At 38.9% G+C, this 16430-nt stretch overlaps 1 protein-coding gene across 9 annotated transcripts in view; it reads left to right on the top strand.

The window, feature by feature from the left end:
* Positions 1 to 16430, top strand: part of LOC130082297 (probable E3 ubiquitin-protein ligase HECTD4) — a 134783-nt gene that overhangs the window by 101456 nt on the left and 16897 nt on the right. For 4 of the 9 annotated variants that reach the window (XM_056247150.1, XM_056247145.1, XM_056247149.1 and 1 more), the window contains exons 60-72: positions 788 to 970; positions 1207 to 2543; positions 3219 to 3426; positions 3560 to 3783; positions 4422 to 4567; positions 4773 to 4876; positions 5581 to 5707; positions 6311 to 6501; positions 6629 to 6775; positions 13779 to 13898; positions 13977 to 14132; positions 14979 to 15082; positions 15174 to 15395. In XM_056247150.1, coding sequence (XP_056103125.1) covers positions 788 to 970; positions 1207 to 2543; positions 3219 to 3426; positions 3560 to 3783; positions 4422 to 4567; positions 4773 to 4876; positions 5581 to 5707; positions 6311 to 6501; positions 6629 to 6775; positions 13779 to 13898; positions 13977 to 14132; positions 14979 to 15082; positions 15174 to 15395 — 3269 coding nt within the window. The remainder of the gene's footprint in view (positions 1 to 787; positions 971 to 1206; positions 2544 to 3218; positions 3427 to 3559; positions 3784 to 4421; positions 4568 to 4772; positions 4877 to 5580; positions 5708 to 6310; positions 6502 to 6628; positions 6776 to 13778; positions 13899 to 13976; positions 14133 to 14978; positions 15083 to 15173; positions 15396 to 16430) is intronic. The other 5 variants (XM_056247152.1, XM_056247151.1, XM_056247148.1 and 2 more) reach the window with 3 other exon arrangements.

The raw sequence follows: 16430 nt of genomic DNA, 5'->3' as shown, positions 1-16430 counted from the left end.
TTCAGTCTATAGTTGAATATAAATTTGAACTAAAATACATTTTCATTTTATTGCAGTTAACCTGCAGTTAACTGTCAAAAAAAAAAAAAAAAACATTCAGTGCACACTTAAGTATATTCTTTTGAAGTATATAATTTCCGTAATAAGTACTCTTTTTGAAAAGCATGCAAAGTATTTCATTTTTCACAAGGGATGCTATATACCACATACCTGGAAAACACATTATAATCAATTATATATTCTGTATTTATATGATCTTTGCAATTGGTTTGCATCACCAGAGAGAAGTTTGTACGTTTCACTGAAGAGTTATGACATTTTGATATTTTACTAGCTCAACATTTTTTTTTTTTAACTGAAACATACACAAATTAATTGTTCACAATAAAGGAGCGGTTACACTACACTTTAAATTCCTTTGACGTCATTATGCATGCAAATCCAAGCTCATGCAAATTTCGCTGCATTCCAAAGTTCAAGTTTGGTGAACTCTGACTTGCGTGACCTCTTAGCTAAATTAAAAGAACGCAAACTTTAAATCTGCAGGGTTGCAGTAAAGTGGTATAGATTTAATACAGTATGTTCAAAATTTCAAAATATTCAATATTTTTTAAAAAGTCATTCTTCACACTAGTTATTATTCTACACTCCTCAGAGTGTGAAGTAGAAGTCTAATCTATCGACGTCTATTGTGACCGTGGGATGAGATCAATCAGAAACACTTTTAGAAAATAGGGGGGAATTTTCATTTTAATGCAGACTTTAATTTATATTTTGGTCCTGTCAGCAGGTGTATCTCCCCCTCCTGGTGCAGTGCTGGTATTGCACTCGTTGCCTCTTGAGTTTCCCTTGGCTATGGCCTTTGCTGAACAGCTGCTAACCTACACCGTAGGAGAAACGATTGACCGCTCTGAGGATGAGCTAGACACTGTGCCCACTTCTGTGCTTATGCAGGTTGTGGAGTTGCTGGGTGAGAAATGTTCATTTTGCTCCGAGGATCCCAGAAAACATACTATTACAGACACTTTGAATGTAAAATGTACTGCTGTGCCAACCTGAAAGCTGGTTAGGAGAACTGTGTGAAGAGTTTTGAAAAAGTGACTTAAGTATTGAGAAATGGGTCCTAGCTATACAGTTTATTTATGTAAAAAAAAAAAAAAAACTGCTGATGCAATTCCTTGTCACACTTGCTTTATCTTTGTTTAGGTGGCCTTTTGTGGACCACTGATCTTGCTCCGTGCATCAAGGAGCTGATCTTCCACCTGCTTGCAGAGCTTCTCCGCAAGATCCATGCCTTTGAGCGGCGCAAGACCCCTTCGGGCCTGTCCAGCCACATTACACTGCTTCTCAACCCCTGTCTAACAGTTCTTATGGTTCTTCAAACGGAACTACGAAAGCTTTACGACCATGAGACCCAAAGTTGGGGTTTAGTTAGCGGCGGTTCCTGCACTTCCGCAACGGGTAGTGGTGGAGCAATCGCGCTCTCTGCCGAGCGGAGCCGCTTCTCGACGTACTTCCATGCTCTGATGGAGGTGTGCCTGGCAGTCGCTGAAGTGACTCTGCCACTCAGTACGGGTGCAGGGACGTCGGTAGTAGGCGCCCCTTTGTCTACGAACACCGCCAACTGTAGTGATTCCTCGTCCTCTTCGTCATCCTCCCCAGGCCAGACGCCACAAAGTCCGAGTTTGCTTTCGAAGCGCAAAAAAGTGAAGCTAAAGCGAGAACGGGCAGCAGTCACTGTTGCTTCAGCAACTGCCATCTCAGGGAAACATGGTTCCGGAAGTGGTGCAAGACCGTCAGAATGTGATAATGCTTTACTAAACATGGCCGGAGGGAAGCCAGAAGACATGTTGTGGTTTCACCGTGGGTTGACATTACTCTTGATTTTACGCCACCTTGCTAACAAAGACCCACAAGGTCTGGGCGTCACTGGAGATGCCGTTGCAGATGCTTGCCAAGCCTTGGTCGGCTCCACTGCTCACAGCCGATTGCTCGTGCTCTCAGGAATCCCAACTCACTTGGAGGAATCCGTGGTTCGCAATGCAATCCGAAGGGCTTGCAATGCGCACGGTGGTCTCTTCAAGGACGAGATCTTTATTCCAGTTCAGGAGGAAGACCCTAAAAAAGCCAAAGCTGAAACTCTAGCATGTATTCCCCAAGATGCAAAGAGAGATTTCACTGCAGGAAGCCCAAATAGCAACAGTACAACGCCAGCATTGAGTGCCTCAGCTTCAGCGAGCCAGGCGTCTTTACAGGGAGCCTCCAGGGCTGCTGGGGAGCTGCTGGTAAACCAAGAGTTGGTGACCTCTCAAACAGCACCTTCCCTGCCACAAGCACCCCTGGATCCCCACACGGTGTCCAGTCAGGAGAGTCTGGATGTGTCTCTTTGTAGCACAGGGAGTCAAGGTAGTCTCGGCAGCCTTGGGGAGCAGCTGGATAGTGGTGCAACGTCAGTCTCAGATGGGAGCTCCATGTACACTGTTGCCTCGCCAGACATCCATGCCAGTGTGACACGACGGATCAAAGGCTATGCTGTCATAGAGGTGGGTGGGACATTTGATCTTATAAAACACCAGCAACGATAACATGGGTGTTGCTTGCAAGCATCATTATTACTATTGTTCATAGTTAGGGTTAAATTAGTTCATGTTTCAAATTCATTTCATGGGCTGTTCCATTTGCACAGTGTACTGTGTGACTTTAGAGTTGTCAAAAAGTACCGACTTCGGTACCAAGGCTGTGACTTCGGTACCAAGTCGGTACTGACATTTAAAAATCAACACAATGGCCAATCAGAGACATATATGTTGAGCGCGTCAACACAATGGCCAATCAGAGACATATATGTTGAGCGCGTCAACACAATGGCCAATCAGAGACATATATGTTGAGCGCGTCAACACAATGGCCAATGATATGTTGAGCGCGTCAACACAATGGCCAATGATATGTTGAGCGCGTCAACACAATGGCCAATCAGAGGTGTTTGAGAATCCGTTTAACAGCGCTTAAAATGCTAGAGGCAAATGTTGGTATCGTCACATTTTTTACATTTCAGTTCCAAAGTCGGTACTTTTGACAACTCTAGTGCACTTACTATTCTGAGGCCACTTTTAAGACAGAGATATGCTTCATTTCCCATGTTATGCTAAATCTTGCTTATAGCCTTTCTAAAAAGAAATTAGATATCCAATAATGTTACTGTTTTTGCTATACAGGTAAGGGCACGGGCCCAGGTGGAGAAGATTCGGGCCAGTCTTTTCAACAGCAGTGATCTCATTGGCCTTTCCAATCTTGAAAGGGAGGAGGAGCTAATGGAGCTGACCAATGAGGAGATCCTCACTGCCTCAAGTGTAAATCAGAGTTTATTTGACACTCAAGGGAGTTCTGCCCTTGAAGAGTACTTCCTTGATAAATCTATCAGAGGTTGGTTGCTTTCTTAATCTTAGAATTGTGTGTTATTTTAGACTCATTCTGTGATTCTTTTTGCAATGAAGCAATGGTTTTACTTTAACTGTATCAAGTTTGTTAGATGTTTTATTAGTTTTTGTGCTTGTAGGAGATAAACTGGTTCCTGGGGCACGTGATGTGCTAACAGACATCTTTAAGAGCTGCGTATATGCAGAGCAGGTTCTGAGCCCCATTCCAACAAAACCTGTGAAAGTATCGGACATTTATCTCAGCAAAGAGCAGATCAACTCTCAGACACCAGGCAACCTGCTACATGTGTTTTTTACACACGTACGGCCTCCCAAGAAGGTGCTTGATGACCAGCTCACACAGGTGATGTCCTCAGAATAGTCATTCATTTAATAATATTAAATTATTAATTTATCATGAACATATTTAGTATTTTTTATTATAATTATAAAGTCCGCTAAATGCATATGGTTAGTCTTTCCACATGCATTTTGCTCAATTTGAATAATTGATTAATGTCATTACGATTTCTGAAAATAGGCTTTATGCACAGCTTCACTACTTCCTGAACTTCAGCCTGCTCCTTTGTTTCCTGTCTGCCATTATTGGACAAACTGATTAATCCAGGTGTGCCTGATTATTGTTACTGAGGCCAGGCACCTGGATTAATCAGTTTGTCCAATAATGGCAGACAGGAAACAAAGGAGCTGGCTGAAGTTCAGGAAGTAGTGCAGCTGTGCATAAAGCCAATTGACTTACCTAGATCTAATCTACACATATAGTATTACATAAATAGGTACTGTTAACTTTCTTAATTTTAATTTTAAGATGCATGAACACATACAACATATTTATTGATAATTAAAAAGTATGTTACATGCACTTGTAATCCACACCTTTGTGTTATACTATTACATTCGTTTTAGGAAACAGTTGAACAGACAAATTCTTGACTTGGGCCACAGTAGAAATGATTAAAACCTTGGTAATTGTGTCTGCAGATTCTCCGTAAATATGGCACAGTAAAGCCCAACAAGAACAAGCACAGCAAGGCAGGCAAAGAGCAGCACCAAGGCAAAGTGGTCAGCACAAAAAGACCCATCACCAAACCCCCGACCAAAGAGAAGTCCATGCTTAACAGTGTTAGGTGAGTACTAACATTAGGCTCATCCAGTCAGTTTCGGCTAACTTGGTAAACCACTAAAAGCTAAACAGTATTGGGGAGTTATTTAAACTGTTTAAAATGTTAAATGTTTTGTCTAATGCAAGCATCCCTTACCATAAAATGCATAATAAAGTTATGATTAAACTTCTTAATGGTTCTCACAACATGGTAAATGTTGTTTCTCCAGAACTGTGCTAAGTGAGAAAAAAACAGTCCTCAAGCCAAAATCTCCAGAGAAGACCAAGCCTGATGAAAAAGACCCTGAAAAGTCTCCTGCCAAAAAGCTTGAAGGTTACTACTATAACATTCTTGGTTGTTTCTGTACAAATGAACATACATCTAGTAAATGCATGTTACCTTAGGAAAACGAACTGAACTTAATTGTATTGATTGTGCACTTGTAGTGTGCTTCAAATCTTAAAAGTATATTTTTAATAAACTGTACTTGTAGATAATATAATATTAATGAAATCAAAGGCCACTTAAGTGTATTTAAAGAGAGACACTTAAGTGCACTTTTAAATCATTGTTTTAATCATTTTTTGTCATGCTTTAAAGAAGTACACTTATTTTGAAGTGTTGACTAACATAATCACGAACATGTAAAGCACATGTACTGTACTTGATTTTAATTTTCCTTTTGCGTGTTATTCAATATTATTTAACTTAATATATTTTAAATATGCTAAATTACGACTTCATCATTATACCATTGGTAATTAAAAATATATATGTAATACAAGTTTCAATAGAAATAACATTAAAGTATTTTTTAATTTACCATAAATGTTTGCCAGTACATTCAGCAGTTCACTTTAACCATATTTCAAAGACAACAGAGGTAATTATAAAATATCATATAAAGATGTACTTAAGTCCTACTTAAGTTGGTAAAAAAAAATCAGCTATTTTCATTTAATATAAATGTAAACTTTAATATAAGCTCTATGATTATCTCTCTTGTATCTTAAAATTTCCCCTTTCCTCTATCCCAGTAGTGCCAGAAGAGAAGTTTTTGACCCTGGAAGGTTTCCACAAGTTTACTCTAGACAGAGCCAAGCAGGATATTCGCAGTGTTTGGCGTGCAATCCTGGCATGCGGTTATGACCTGCACTTTGAAAGGTTTGTACCTTCTCTTTTATAGAAAATGGGCCAGATTCACAATAATCTTCTTAAGAAAGAAGTTAAGTCATTTCTTAAGATAAGCCCATTACCATATCTGAATTTCAGCTCTGGAGCTTCCTCAGCACTGTCTATTGTATAGACAGTGATACGAACAGTAACAATGCTGTCTGTGAATCAAAGTAGACCTTGTTCACGGGCAGCCAATGTAGACCATAGGCTGGCATTGTCCAAATTTGTTACAAACCTAAGTAGGTTCATGCTGGAAGTAAGACTATAACTACTGACGACTCTTTCAAGCAGTTCAGAATCGGTTCTTTCTTTTGGGAGACAAGGACATTCGTCTTGGACTTTGATATTAGAAAGTTTGCAGATCTTTTACATTCACAAACAGCTAAATTTTTGTTTTGGGAATCCCGCCTCAAAACTGCTTCCATACTACTACATACATACATACATGTTTCTGCAGGTCTCACTTGTTCTAGTTTCTGAATAAACGGATGGAGTTTTGGAATAGTCTTTTAAAATGACTAGAACAATGAATGTAACTCTCTGAAGTTCTTAGTGGTGTCATTATAAAGTAAAAAAAACGTCTTGTTTTAGATGCACATGCATCGACTCCCGTCATGCTCAAAAAGCCAGTAGAAAATGGACCTTCGAGATGGACTTTGCATTGGTCCAGTTTGTGAACCGTCTCTGCCGACATCTGGCCATCACACCTGCCCGGCTACATCCACATGAAGTTTACATCGACGCCAAGGATGTCGTTGATCCCCAAGTCGCATGCTTGTTAGGCAAGTCCATCTCCATTTATGTTATGCTGTTAGGTTTGGATTATGAGATGTTTTCATGCAATTGCAGATTATACAGTCCCCAAGTTTTTAGCCCGGATATACATTGAATGTAATTCTGATCACACAGGTGTTCCAGTCGAGAGTTTGCGATTGCGGTTTGCTTTACTGCAGTCACTCAACAGCACATTGGAGAGCTTCTTCCTGCCATTAGTGGAGTTAAGGCTGACGCAAACCTATCAAAACAGCATAGCAACCCTTCTGTGTGAGGCCAAAGGTCAGTCATCACATAAACATCCACACAGGCCTTTTTGTACAGGATTGTTTCTTTAAATAGAAAACTACCAAAAAGTAATGTGTTTTTGAACAGGCTGAGGGATACACTATATTGATTATTTTCAATATTTTGGATATTTATGATGAATATTATTTTCTTGGCAGTATGAAATGAAGCACCGTTGTGAATATACATGTAATGATTTTCATGTGCTTTTCATTTGGCCTTTAAGTTTCCCAAAGACTACTTCAGTAGAGAAGCCTCATGCCCGCTTATAACTCGTGTGTTTTCTTACACCTCAGTAGCAAAAGTGTTCCATTCATTTCTATAAATCTCAATAAATCGGTTCACCAATTTGTTTTCATCATTCAAAAATATTCATTCGAAATCCTTGTGTGGCATTTTTCATGCTCTAGTACCATAGTATTCTTTGTCCTTTGGAGAACCATGTTTATAAATGTCAAGTGTTAAGTACCATAGTATATTATCAAATTACCATGTTATTAGGGCAACACGATATTGAAAAAACTAACATTACGATATATTGTAATATGAAAAAATATATATGAAAATTCACCAGATGACTTGAATAGCTCTATTTGGAACGAATTAATCATTCTAGAATGATTGGGGTGACTTTGAAGGGGTGTGAATCTGCATAAAAAATAAACAAATTACAAGATGCATCGATAAATACTATAGAACAAAGATAGAAAGGAAATAAACTGTGCTTTGTTTTTAAGACTAACAGTATTCAGGGACTGAAGTTAAATAATCAAATGTGAATTAACACTGCATTAATCTTTGTTAAAGCTACAAATGTGAATTTGTTTTTCTTTTTTTTTGTCTCTTGTTGTTTGATTAACATAATGACATAGACGCCATTAGATTTATTAGGCTACTGTCACTTTAAGACAATGCGCAGATCCAATATAACGATACCATTATGATTCCTTTTTCTTTCTTTCTTTCTTTCTTTCTTTCTTTCTTTCTTTCTTTCTTTCTTTCTTTCTTTCTTTCTTTCTTTCTTTCTTTCTTTCTTTCTTTCTTTCTTTCTTTCTTTCTTTCCTACCTACTTAAGACACAAGTGACTGTGTTTGTTTATGAGGCCTATTGCCTTTTGACATCATTTTGCGTGTACGTCTTCAAGCACAAAAAGATGAGAAAGAGAATTGAATTCGGTGTTTGCATGCTGTCTGCACTGTGCAAAACAGCGCGCAAGATCTGAATTGAGTTCTTTTAAGCAATGTCTTGCGCTTGAATGATTTAATCTCTCACTCTTTGAACTTTTACTCTATGATGGTTAAGCACATCCTGCGATGTGGCTATCGTAGATGCGCACTTCGCAATGTCAATGCCAAAACGATATATCGTGCAGTCATACATGGTATTACCATATGATTATCGCTGTGCTATGTTACCAACACAGTACTGAAATTGCACGCTTTTAAAAAAAAAGAGTACTTATTGCAGAAATAATATACTTAAGTGTGAAATCAATGTAAGGTTTTCACTTAAAGGGTTGGTTCACCCAAAAATAAAGTCAAAAGTTGTCCCATAATTTACTCACCCTCAAGCCATCCTTAGGTGTGTGTGACTTTCTTCTTTCAACCAAACACAATGATGATGATATTGCCTTTATTCGTCTCATTCGTTCGTCTGCCTTTAATCAGAGTTATATTTAAAAAAAAATATCCTGGCTCTTTCAAGCTTTATAATGGGAGTGAATAGAGCCTGATTTTGAAGCTTGAAAAAGACATAATCTGCATCCATCCATCATAAAAGTAATCCATACTGTTATACAAAAAGATACACTTCAGAATCGATCATCCGTTTATTCGTCAACACCAAAACGTTACACCACACCGTTCGTGCTCGAACAACCACAACAACCGCACTTCCGGGAACTTCATAATATGAGTCCCATTTTTATTCCCGGTAAAGCGTCATGTGAAATATTAAACAATATTCAGCACAGAGGTATAATGTGCATGAACACATTTTTTTTTAATGTCTTAAACTTAACATGTCTTAAACTTAACAAACTCCCACTCTTCAAAAAAAAAAAAAATTTAATAATAATAATCTTTCAATTCAGTATACTAACAGGACATAGGCCTACTGAACAACAACCTCCTTGAACAAAAATACAACCTAGTATATTTTAACAAGCTCTCGAGTACAACTCAAAGACAGACTGTTTTAATTCAGTTTCCATTGTCCTTCACTCAGTGCTTTGAGTAACTGACAAGCTGATGCCCCCTTCTTGGTAAGGCAGTCCGCAAGTTGTTCTTTTGTGTTGTACCACAGTACTCGCTCAACTCTCTGTGTTTGGACAAGTTCTTTGATACTACTTATCTCCAGGCGGAGTCTTTTCTCAGAGACTGACTTTGTGGACTTAAGTGCATCAGCAAGCGAATGATTGTCTGTGACACAGATTATTGGTGGAGCATGTTCAGCATCACCAGTAGTTAGTTCTGAGAACAGTGTGGACAGAAAGATAGAATTGTCAATTCCATCAGACATCGCCAATGTTTCACCAGCAAGTGTGCTCCGCACAATCCTTTTGACTCTCTTTGATTGCCATGAAAGAGGTGAGAATTTTCCATTTTCTCCCATTAGAAGAATCAGGTGCCCTCCTTGGGTACCTCCATCTGAAAGATTTCCAAACGAAGCATCACTGAACACAATTATCTTAAGAGCACTGTCTCCCCCCAAGTGTTGGAAGTTTAGAATGACCTTCTTGGACTTAAGTTTGCACACTATCCGGTTTGCTTCATGGATTGTCTGCACAGTTGCATTTTTTATGTTTGATGTCAAATTGCTAGCATCAAATATGACATCTGGCCTGCTCTGCCTTGCCACCCAGAGAATTTGGCCTATTTTGGACCTGAGCTGATCCTTTTCCTCCTCACAGAGAGATGAGTCTTGTTCCACAGCTCGTGAAGGATCCAAATGTATGGGCTGCATGTGTTGAATGTAGTTTTCCTGGTGAATTTGTACTTTTCCGTCAACAGTCACAAAATCTATTCCCACATAACAGAAGTGATCATGTTCCTCACGTCCAACTTGAAAAACAGATCGAAGGTGTGGTATCACAGTTGTGGAGAAACTTTGCGTGCCCCCCCATATGAAGTCATCCACATGACAGGCAAGCACCCCAGTTACAGTGCAGTCCTGATCTAGCCAATAAAAAACAGCTGGATCAACCTTGGACATTTTTCCTCCTGCTTTCAGTACTATGTCTTTCACTCTATTGTACCAGTACAATGAAGCATCTGCCAAACCATATACACACTTTTTGAGCTTCCATAATGCTCCCTCACAGTTAGCCTCAGGGGGAGGCCTGATGTAGATGTCACGTGACAGTTCTATTCCCTGCAGAAATGCAGATTTTATATCCATGGAATGAAGTGTCCACTGTCTTTGACAAATAACTGCCACCAGCAGTCGAAGAGACTCTGAAGCACATGTGGGTGAATCCTTTTGTAGCTCTAACACATTTAACTCCTCAAAACCTCTGGCCACCAATCGTGCTTTCGGTACTAGTCCAGTTAGTGTTTCCTTGAGAGTGCACACCCATCTGGTTGAGATGCACTTTTGTCCCTCATCCTGAACTTCCTCAAACACACTGTTATCTCTCCAACTCTTCATCTCATCTTGTTTGGCTTGGTCAAAGGATAGATCTTTTGTTACCAATACGTCCTCACTAACATTAGTGACACTAACATCAGTAACAGCAGGTTCTATTTGAAGACACTCTAAACATGATATGTCAACTGAATCTTTACTGCCTGCAACATTTGTGGGTTCTATGAGCAGAAGATTGTACCAGTTTTTATATTTGCCAGTAGCTTTGCCTGCACGTCCTAATACTTTTGCTGTGTGCAAAGACCCACTGTCTCTGTCTCTGTATTTTAGAACTTGCCCTGTTTTTAGACGGACATCAGTTCCCTGCTCTGTATCACTTTGTGTCCCCATGTCGTCACTTGTGTGTTGTGCTGCTACATTCTGCTCCATAGTGGATGCCCCTGTGTGCTCAATTTGCACCGAACTCTGCTGCATTTCGCTTACAGTTTCTGTTCCCTCTGTGTTGTTGACAGCATCTCCTGTCATCTCCTGTCTATGCACATTGTTTGTGTCAATTTCAGCATCATCCTTATCGACATGTTGATCTCTGCTGTCTGTGTTTACTTTTCTTAGTCTGAGGTAGTGTACCCTAATGCAGGTTCCTCCATGTCTGACAAACACCACTGCACCATCCTGGCCAATGACAACTCCTGGTCCTTTCCACTTTGGACAATCAACTCTCTTGTAGTACACTTTGTCACCCATTTTATATTTTTCATCTGTGTTACGTAGTTGTTTACGCAGTGCTCTCCGTATTCTTTCTGAGCATTCTGCTTCAGTGAACGCCTTTCTTGATGCATGTAAAGCAGAGATGTGTTTTGCCACCCACTCACTTTTCGTGGTGCCCTCTAAAGCTGGGGGCTTGTCGGTTAAAACAGAGGGCAGGTTGGGATTCTGTCCAAACACCAACTGATGAGAACTGTAGCCATGGACATTTTGCATGGTGTTCTTTGCCATAAGAGCCCAGTCCAATGCAGTGTCCCAGTCACAGCCGTTACTCGTCTTCACTTTCATTATGATCTCTGTAAGTGTTTGGTTGTGTCGCTCTATAAGTCCATTGCTCCACGGGCTGTATGCTGCTGTTGTCTTTATTTCTATGTTGAAGTTTTCTGCCATGTCTCTAACCTCATCATTGTTAAATTCTCCCCCATTGTCACTAAACAGTTTCTGAGGTGGACCATGTACACTTATCCAGACATGGACAAAGTGTTTCACTATTTCAGAAGACCTTTTCGTGGTCAGTATGCTGCCTGCACTAAACCTTGTGAACTGGTCAATGATGTGGAGATACCACACACCTGGTTCAAGTTCATGCAGATCTACTGCAACAGTTTCATTGTACTGAGTTGCCAGTGGTAGGCCAACAGCAGGCTTTGGTTTGGTCTTACTGTATCTTTGACACGTTTCACATTCACTCACAATTTTTTCCAGAATGACACTACATTCTGCATCTTTATTGCCTGAGCTGGTAAGAAGTCTCTGCAGTCTATCAGCAGAAGCATGACCAAATTGTCTGTGAAGCTTCATCAGGATTTTGTGTTTTTCTGCTGAGCTAATTTTTTCTGAGATTGTCAGTATTTCCTCATCACACTGACTTTGTACATCCTCATTCTTTTGTTCCGTTAGCGAGACATCTTCAACAGCTACCAAGACACAGTCATCACCTTGAATGTTTCTCTTTTCATTGTCCATAATGTTTACGCAGTAATGACCAGAGCTTGTAAAGTCAAGTTTTACAGGTTGACTGAACATCACCGCACTGTCATTCTCCATATCCAGCACTGTCCCTGCTCTTTTCATGGATGCCTTGCTCAAGAGTAGTGGAATCTTCGCTGGCACAACTTCAGTTTCAATATGACACTTAGTTTGTCAAATCTTTGCAGGAATTTTCAACTTTCTGTTGGAATAGACCACTTTTCCATCACCAAACTTAAAGGGTCTGTGACTGTGTGTTTCTGTCTTCCTCAGGTCTTTTATCTCGTTTTGGCTTAGTTCAGCGATGTAGCTATTTATCCATTCCTGTCCACACACAGTCCGTGTGCATGCAGTGTCTATTATTGCTGAGCCGAAACACTCTGTCATAAATATTTCTGCTTCAGTGGGCGACTCTTTTGTATACAGAGTAATGTTGCACTCCTCTATATCATCTGTTTTACAATCTTCAGTCAGTTTGACTTGCTCACCTCTGTGTGGACAGTCTTTGGCCCAGTGGAACGTGCTTTGACAAACAGCACATTTTGATCTGCGTCCATACCTGTCCAGAGGGTTAGTACCAGGCAGTGGTGTCTTTTGCTGAACATTTTGCGACCATGGCTTGCTCCTTTGTCGTCTTTGTTCCGTTACATATGCTGTTTCCTGATTAATCCCCACTGTAGAAGCAGACTTTCCTCCGAAAATCCTCTTCAGTGCTGACTTCATTGAAGCAAAATTCAAATCTGTACATGCTGTCAGAGCTAACTGTCGGTCTTTCACTTCTAAGCACGCGGTGTCGAGCAGTTTGAATGCTAACACTGCATCGGGAAGCTCCATCTTATATTTACGCATCCGCGAGTACCGCTGTTCAAAATCAATTATATAGTCTGTCATGGAAACAGCGCTATCTTTCATAATCCGGTCAAAACTCGAGTACGCCTCATAAACTTGGTCCTTTTCTTCTTTGAGAAACAAATCATCGAGTTTCACAAGTAAAGTGTCCATGCCAGTGTCCTTATTCAAATCATCTACCGGTATTTCCATTGCCGTTTCTCTCGCTCTTCCCGACAGCGCCAAAGCCACAGCAAGTGCCTGTTTCTTTTTTTCGAGCTCCGTAACCCTGGTCCAAATTGCGACTTCATTCTTCCAACTTTCATATGGTTTTCCTTCATCAAATGTTGGTGGTACTCTGTAGTTGCTAACCATCCTCTGCTACCAATGTTATACAAAAAGATACACTTCAGAATCGATCATCCGTTTATTCGTCAACACCAAAACGTTACACCACACCGTTCGTGCTCGAACAACCACAACAACCGCACTTCCGGGAACTTCATAATATGAGTCCCATTTTTATTCCCGGTAAAGCGTCATGTGAAATATTAAACAATATTCAGCACAGAGGTATAATGTGCATGAACAAATTTTTTTTTAATGTCTTAAACTTAACATGTCTTAAACTTAACACATACGACTCCAGAGGGTTAATAAAGGCCTTCTGAAGCAAATCGATACATATTCCTTAGAAAAATATCCATAATTATAACTTTATAATAAACTATAATCACTGGCAGAGGTCACTCTTCCGCTGGAACTAGACTTGCTTACTTTTAAGATTTGAAGACGATTGAGTGCACTTCTTTTTCACAAGGCTTCTTTTTTTCCACTATTTCATTTGTAGGCCTGATTTTATACGACACCAAAGTGACTGTTATGAACCGGGTGCTGAATGCAACAGTACAGCGGACTGCGGACCACGCTGCCCCTGAGATCACACTCGATCCACTGGAGATAGTGGGAGGTAAACTGAACGAAGCATCACTCACACTGAAGCTGGTTTGTGCTATCAGTTCTTCACACTTACACCTGTGTATTACAGGAGAGATGCGTGCAGCAGAGAACACATACTTCTGCCAGGCTGCACGCCAGCTGTCATGTGTCCCGTCGTCTCAGCTGTGTGTCCGGATAGCCAGTGGGGGAGACCCCACCTATGCTTTCAACATCCGCTTCACCGGGGAGGAGGTCCATGGCACCAGTCAGTGTTACAGACTGCTTTCATGCACTAAACACTACATCCGAATCACTGTCCCAACAATAACAAACGTTCCTTGTGTGTTGTACAGTTTTGCTGTTTTTTTGTTTTGTTTTTTTCTTACATGGGCATAACTAGTGTCGGAGAGTCTTATTTTATTGTGTATATACTGTTATAGTGTTTATTAATTTATTATGAAGTTTTTTATTTTATTTCAGTTAGTTGAAAAGGCAACTTTAAAAATTTTCATTTAAGTTGATCATTTTTTTCAGCTTTATTTCCATTATTGTTTTTAGTTTACAATCATAATTTTAGTACTTAAACTTATTTTATTTCAGTATTATTTATATACTATTATAGTATTTGTTAATATCTTAAATTACCTTTTTATTTTCATAAGATTGTGATTTGTCATTTATTGCTTTTATTTTTTAAATATTTCTGTCTTTATTTTAATTCAGTTGTAGTTTTAGTAATTTAACTTATTTTATTTCAGTTAGTTGCAAAAGGTAAATTTTTAAAATTTTCATTCAAGTTTAAGTTTGATCTAATATCATTTTATTTCAGCTTTATTTCAATTATTGTTTTAGTTTATAATCATCATTTTAGTACTTTAACTTATTTCAAATCAGTTAGTTGCAAAGGCAACTTTTCAATTTTTTTGTTTGCTTTTTATCTAATATTTATATTTTATTTCATTTCAGTTTAATTTTAGTAATTTGATAACTTCAACTCAAGCTTAATTCGTTTCAGTTTTTCATCTAATATTTATATTTTATTCTATTTCAGCTTTATTTCCATTTACGAAAACAAAAGTTTATATGCTTCTTGCATGTCATATTTGCTCAGGTGGATCATTCAGGCATTTCTTGTGGCAAGTCTGTAAGGAGCTGCAAAGTTCAGCGCTCTCACTGCTCCTCCCTTGCCCTAGTGCTGCAGTAAATCGCAATAAGGTTTGCATGCATGTTTGATTTGTTGTTCTTTTGTGCTACATCCTGTGGTACATGTGAACACAGCTTGACTTTTGTTGTGGGTGTGTTTCAGGGGAAGTACATTCTGACACCGTGCCCCATCACTTATGCTGAAGAGCAGCTACTGAACTTCTTTGGCCAACTGCTTGGTATTGCTATCCGGGCAGATGTTCCTCTGCCTTTGGATCTGCTCGGCTCCTTCTGGAAGGGTCTGGTCGGTGAGCCACTGGACCCAGAATCTGACTTTCGAGAAGCGGACCTGCTCACATACAGCCACATTAAGAAGTTTGAGAATGTAAATTATAATTCATATTATACAATGAATAGCCTTTAATTTCTTAATTTTTTCATCTCTGGAGCGAGTGTGATGTGACATGGATATTGACCACAATTATGTAATTGGTTTTACTATTCCAATATCATGGTTTCTGCATTTATCCATAGCTATACCCTTTCAAAAAATAAGTGAGCTTAATTGTATTGAATGTTCCTTTTAGTGCACTTCAAATATTAAAAGTATGTTTAAAAAAACTACATGCAGATAATATTTTAATTAAATAAAAGTACACTTCATTTTCCGCTAATTGCATTTAATATGCATTTAGACTAAAATTAGTTTAAATTTAAATACAATTAACACCCCGCTCTAAAGTTCAACTGTTTGCATTAAATATAAATGTAAACTATAGCCCTATTTAGACGATAATTGTTTTCCTACGTGGTTGTCTGTAAAAATAAATTTGCATGGCAAAACTCTTGCATTCAGATGGCGATTTATTCACGGTGGAGGAGCGTGTATCCTACGAACCCGGGAATGCGCTGTTCACGTGGTCGCATGAATGTCTGCTGTAAATAAAATGTTATATCATCATAATAATAATAAGAATAGATTCATATTTGATTTAATAATAGCAAGATAGTATCCTATTTATTATTTAAATCGCCTGTTTAAATACAGGAAGATAGATGTGCTATAGATGAGATGGTTTTCTATCTTGCATTTTATCTCAAAATGATGGATGTAATTTTTCATTTTTAACAATATGGAAATAAGCGGAAATAAGTTAATGCAGCCTCTTATTTACACGAGGTAAAGATAAAGCTGCTTAGAATTATATACATTAAAAAAAATACAAACTATGTAATACATTTTAAAATTGTATTGCTGTATTGGCCCATTTCAAATGTTTACTTGCTTTTTTCCCCCTGTTCTTTCGCTGAGGTGGAGCGGTGATGAAATATTGTTCTTGTAAATACTTTTCAGTAATAAAAGTGTATATATTTAGAATGCATGCAAAATACAGTAAAGCGCAACACTTATTGTACTGTT

The sequence above is a fragment of the Rhinichthys klamathensis genome, unplaced genomic scaffold (genome assembly GCF_029890125.1).
Source record: "Rhinichthys klamathensis goyatoka isolate OS25496 unplaced genomic scaffold, OSU_Roscu_1.1 h1tg000042l_1, whole genome shotgun sequence".
NCBI lineage: Eukaryota > Metazoa > Chordata > Actinopteri > Cypriniformes > Leuciscidae > Rhinichthys > Rhinichthys klamathensis.
This window is presented reverse-complemented; position numbering and strand designations above follow the sequence as displayed.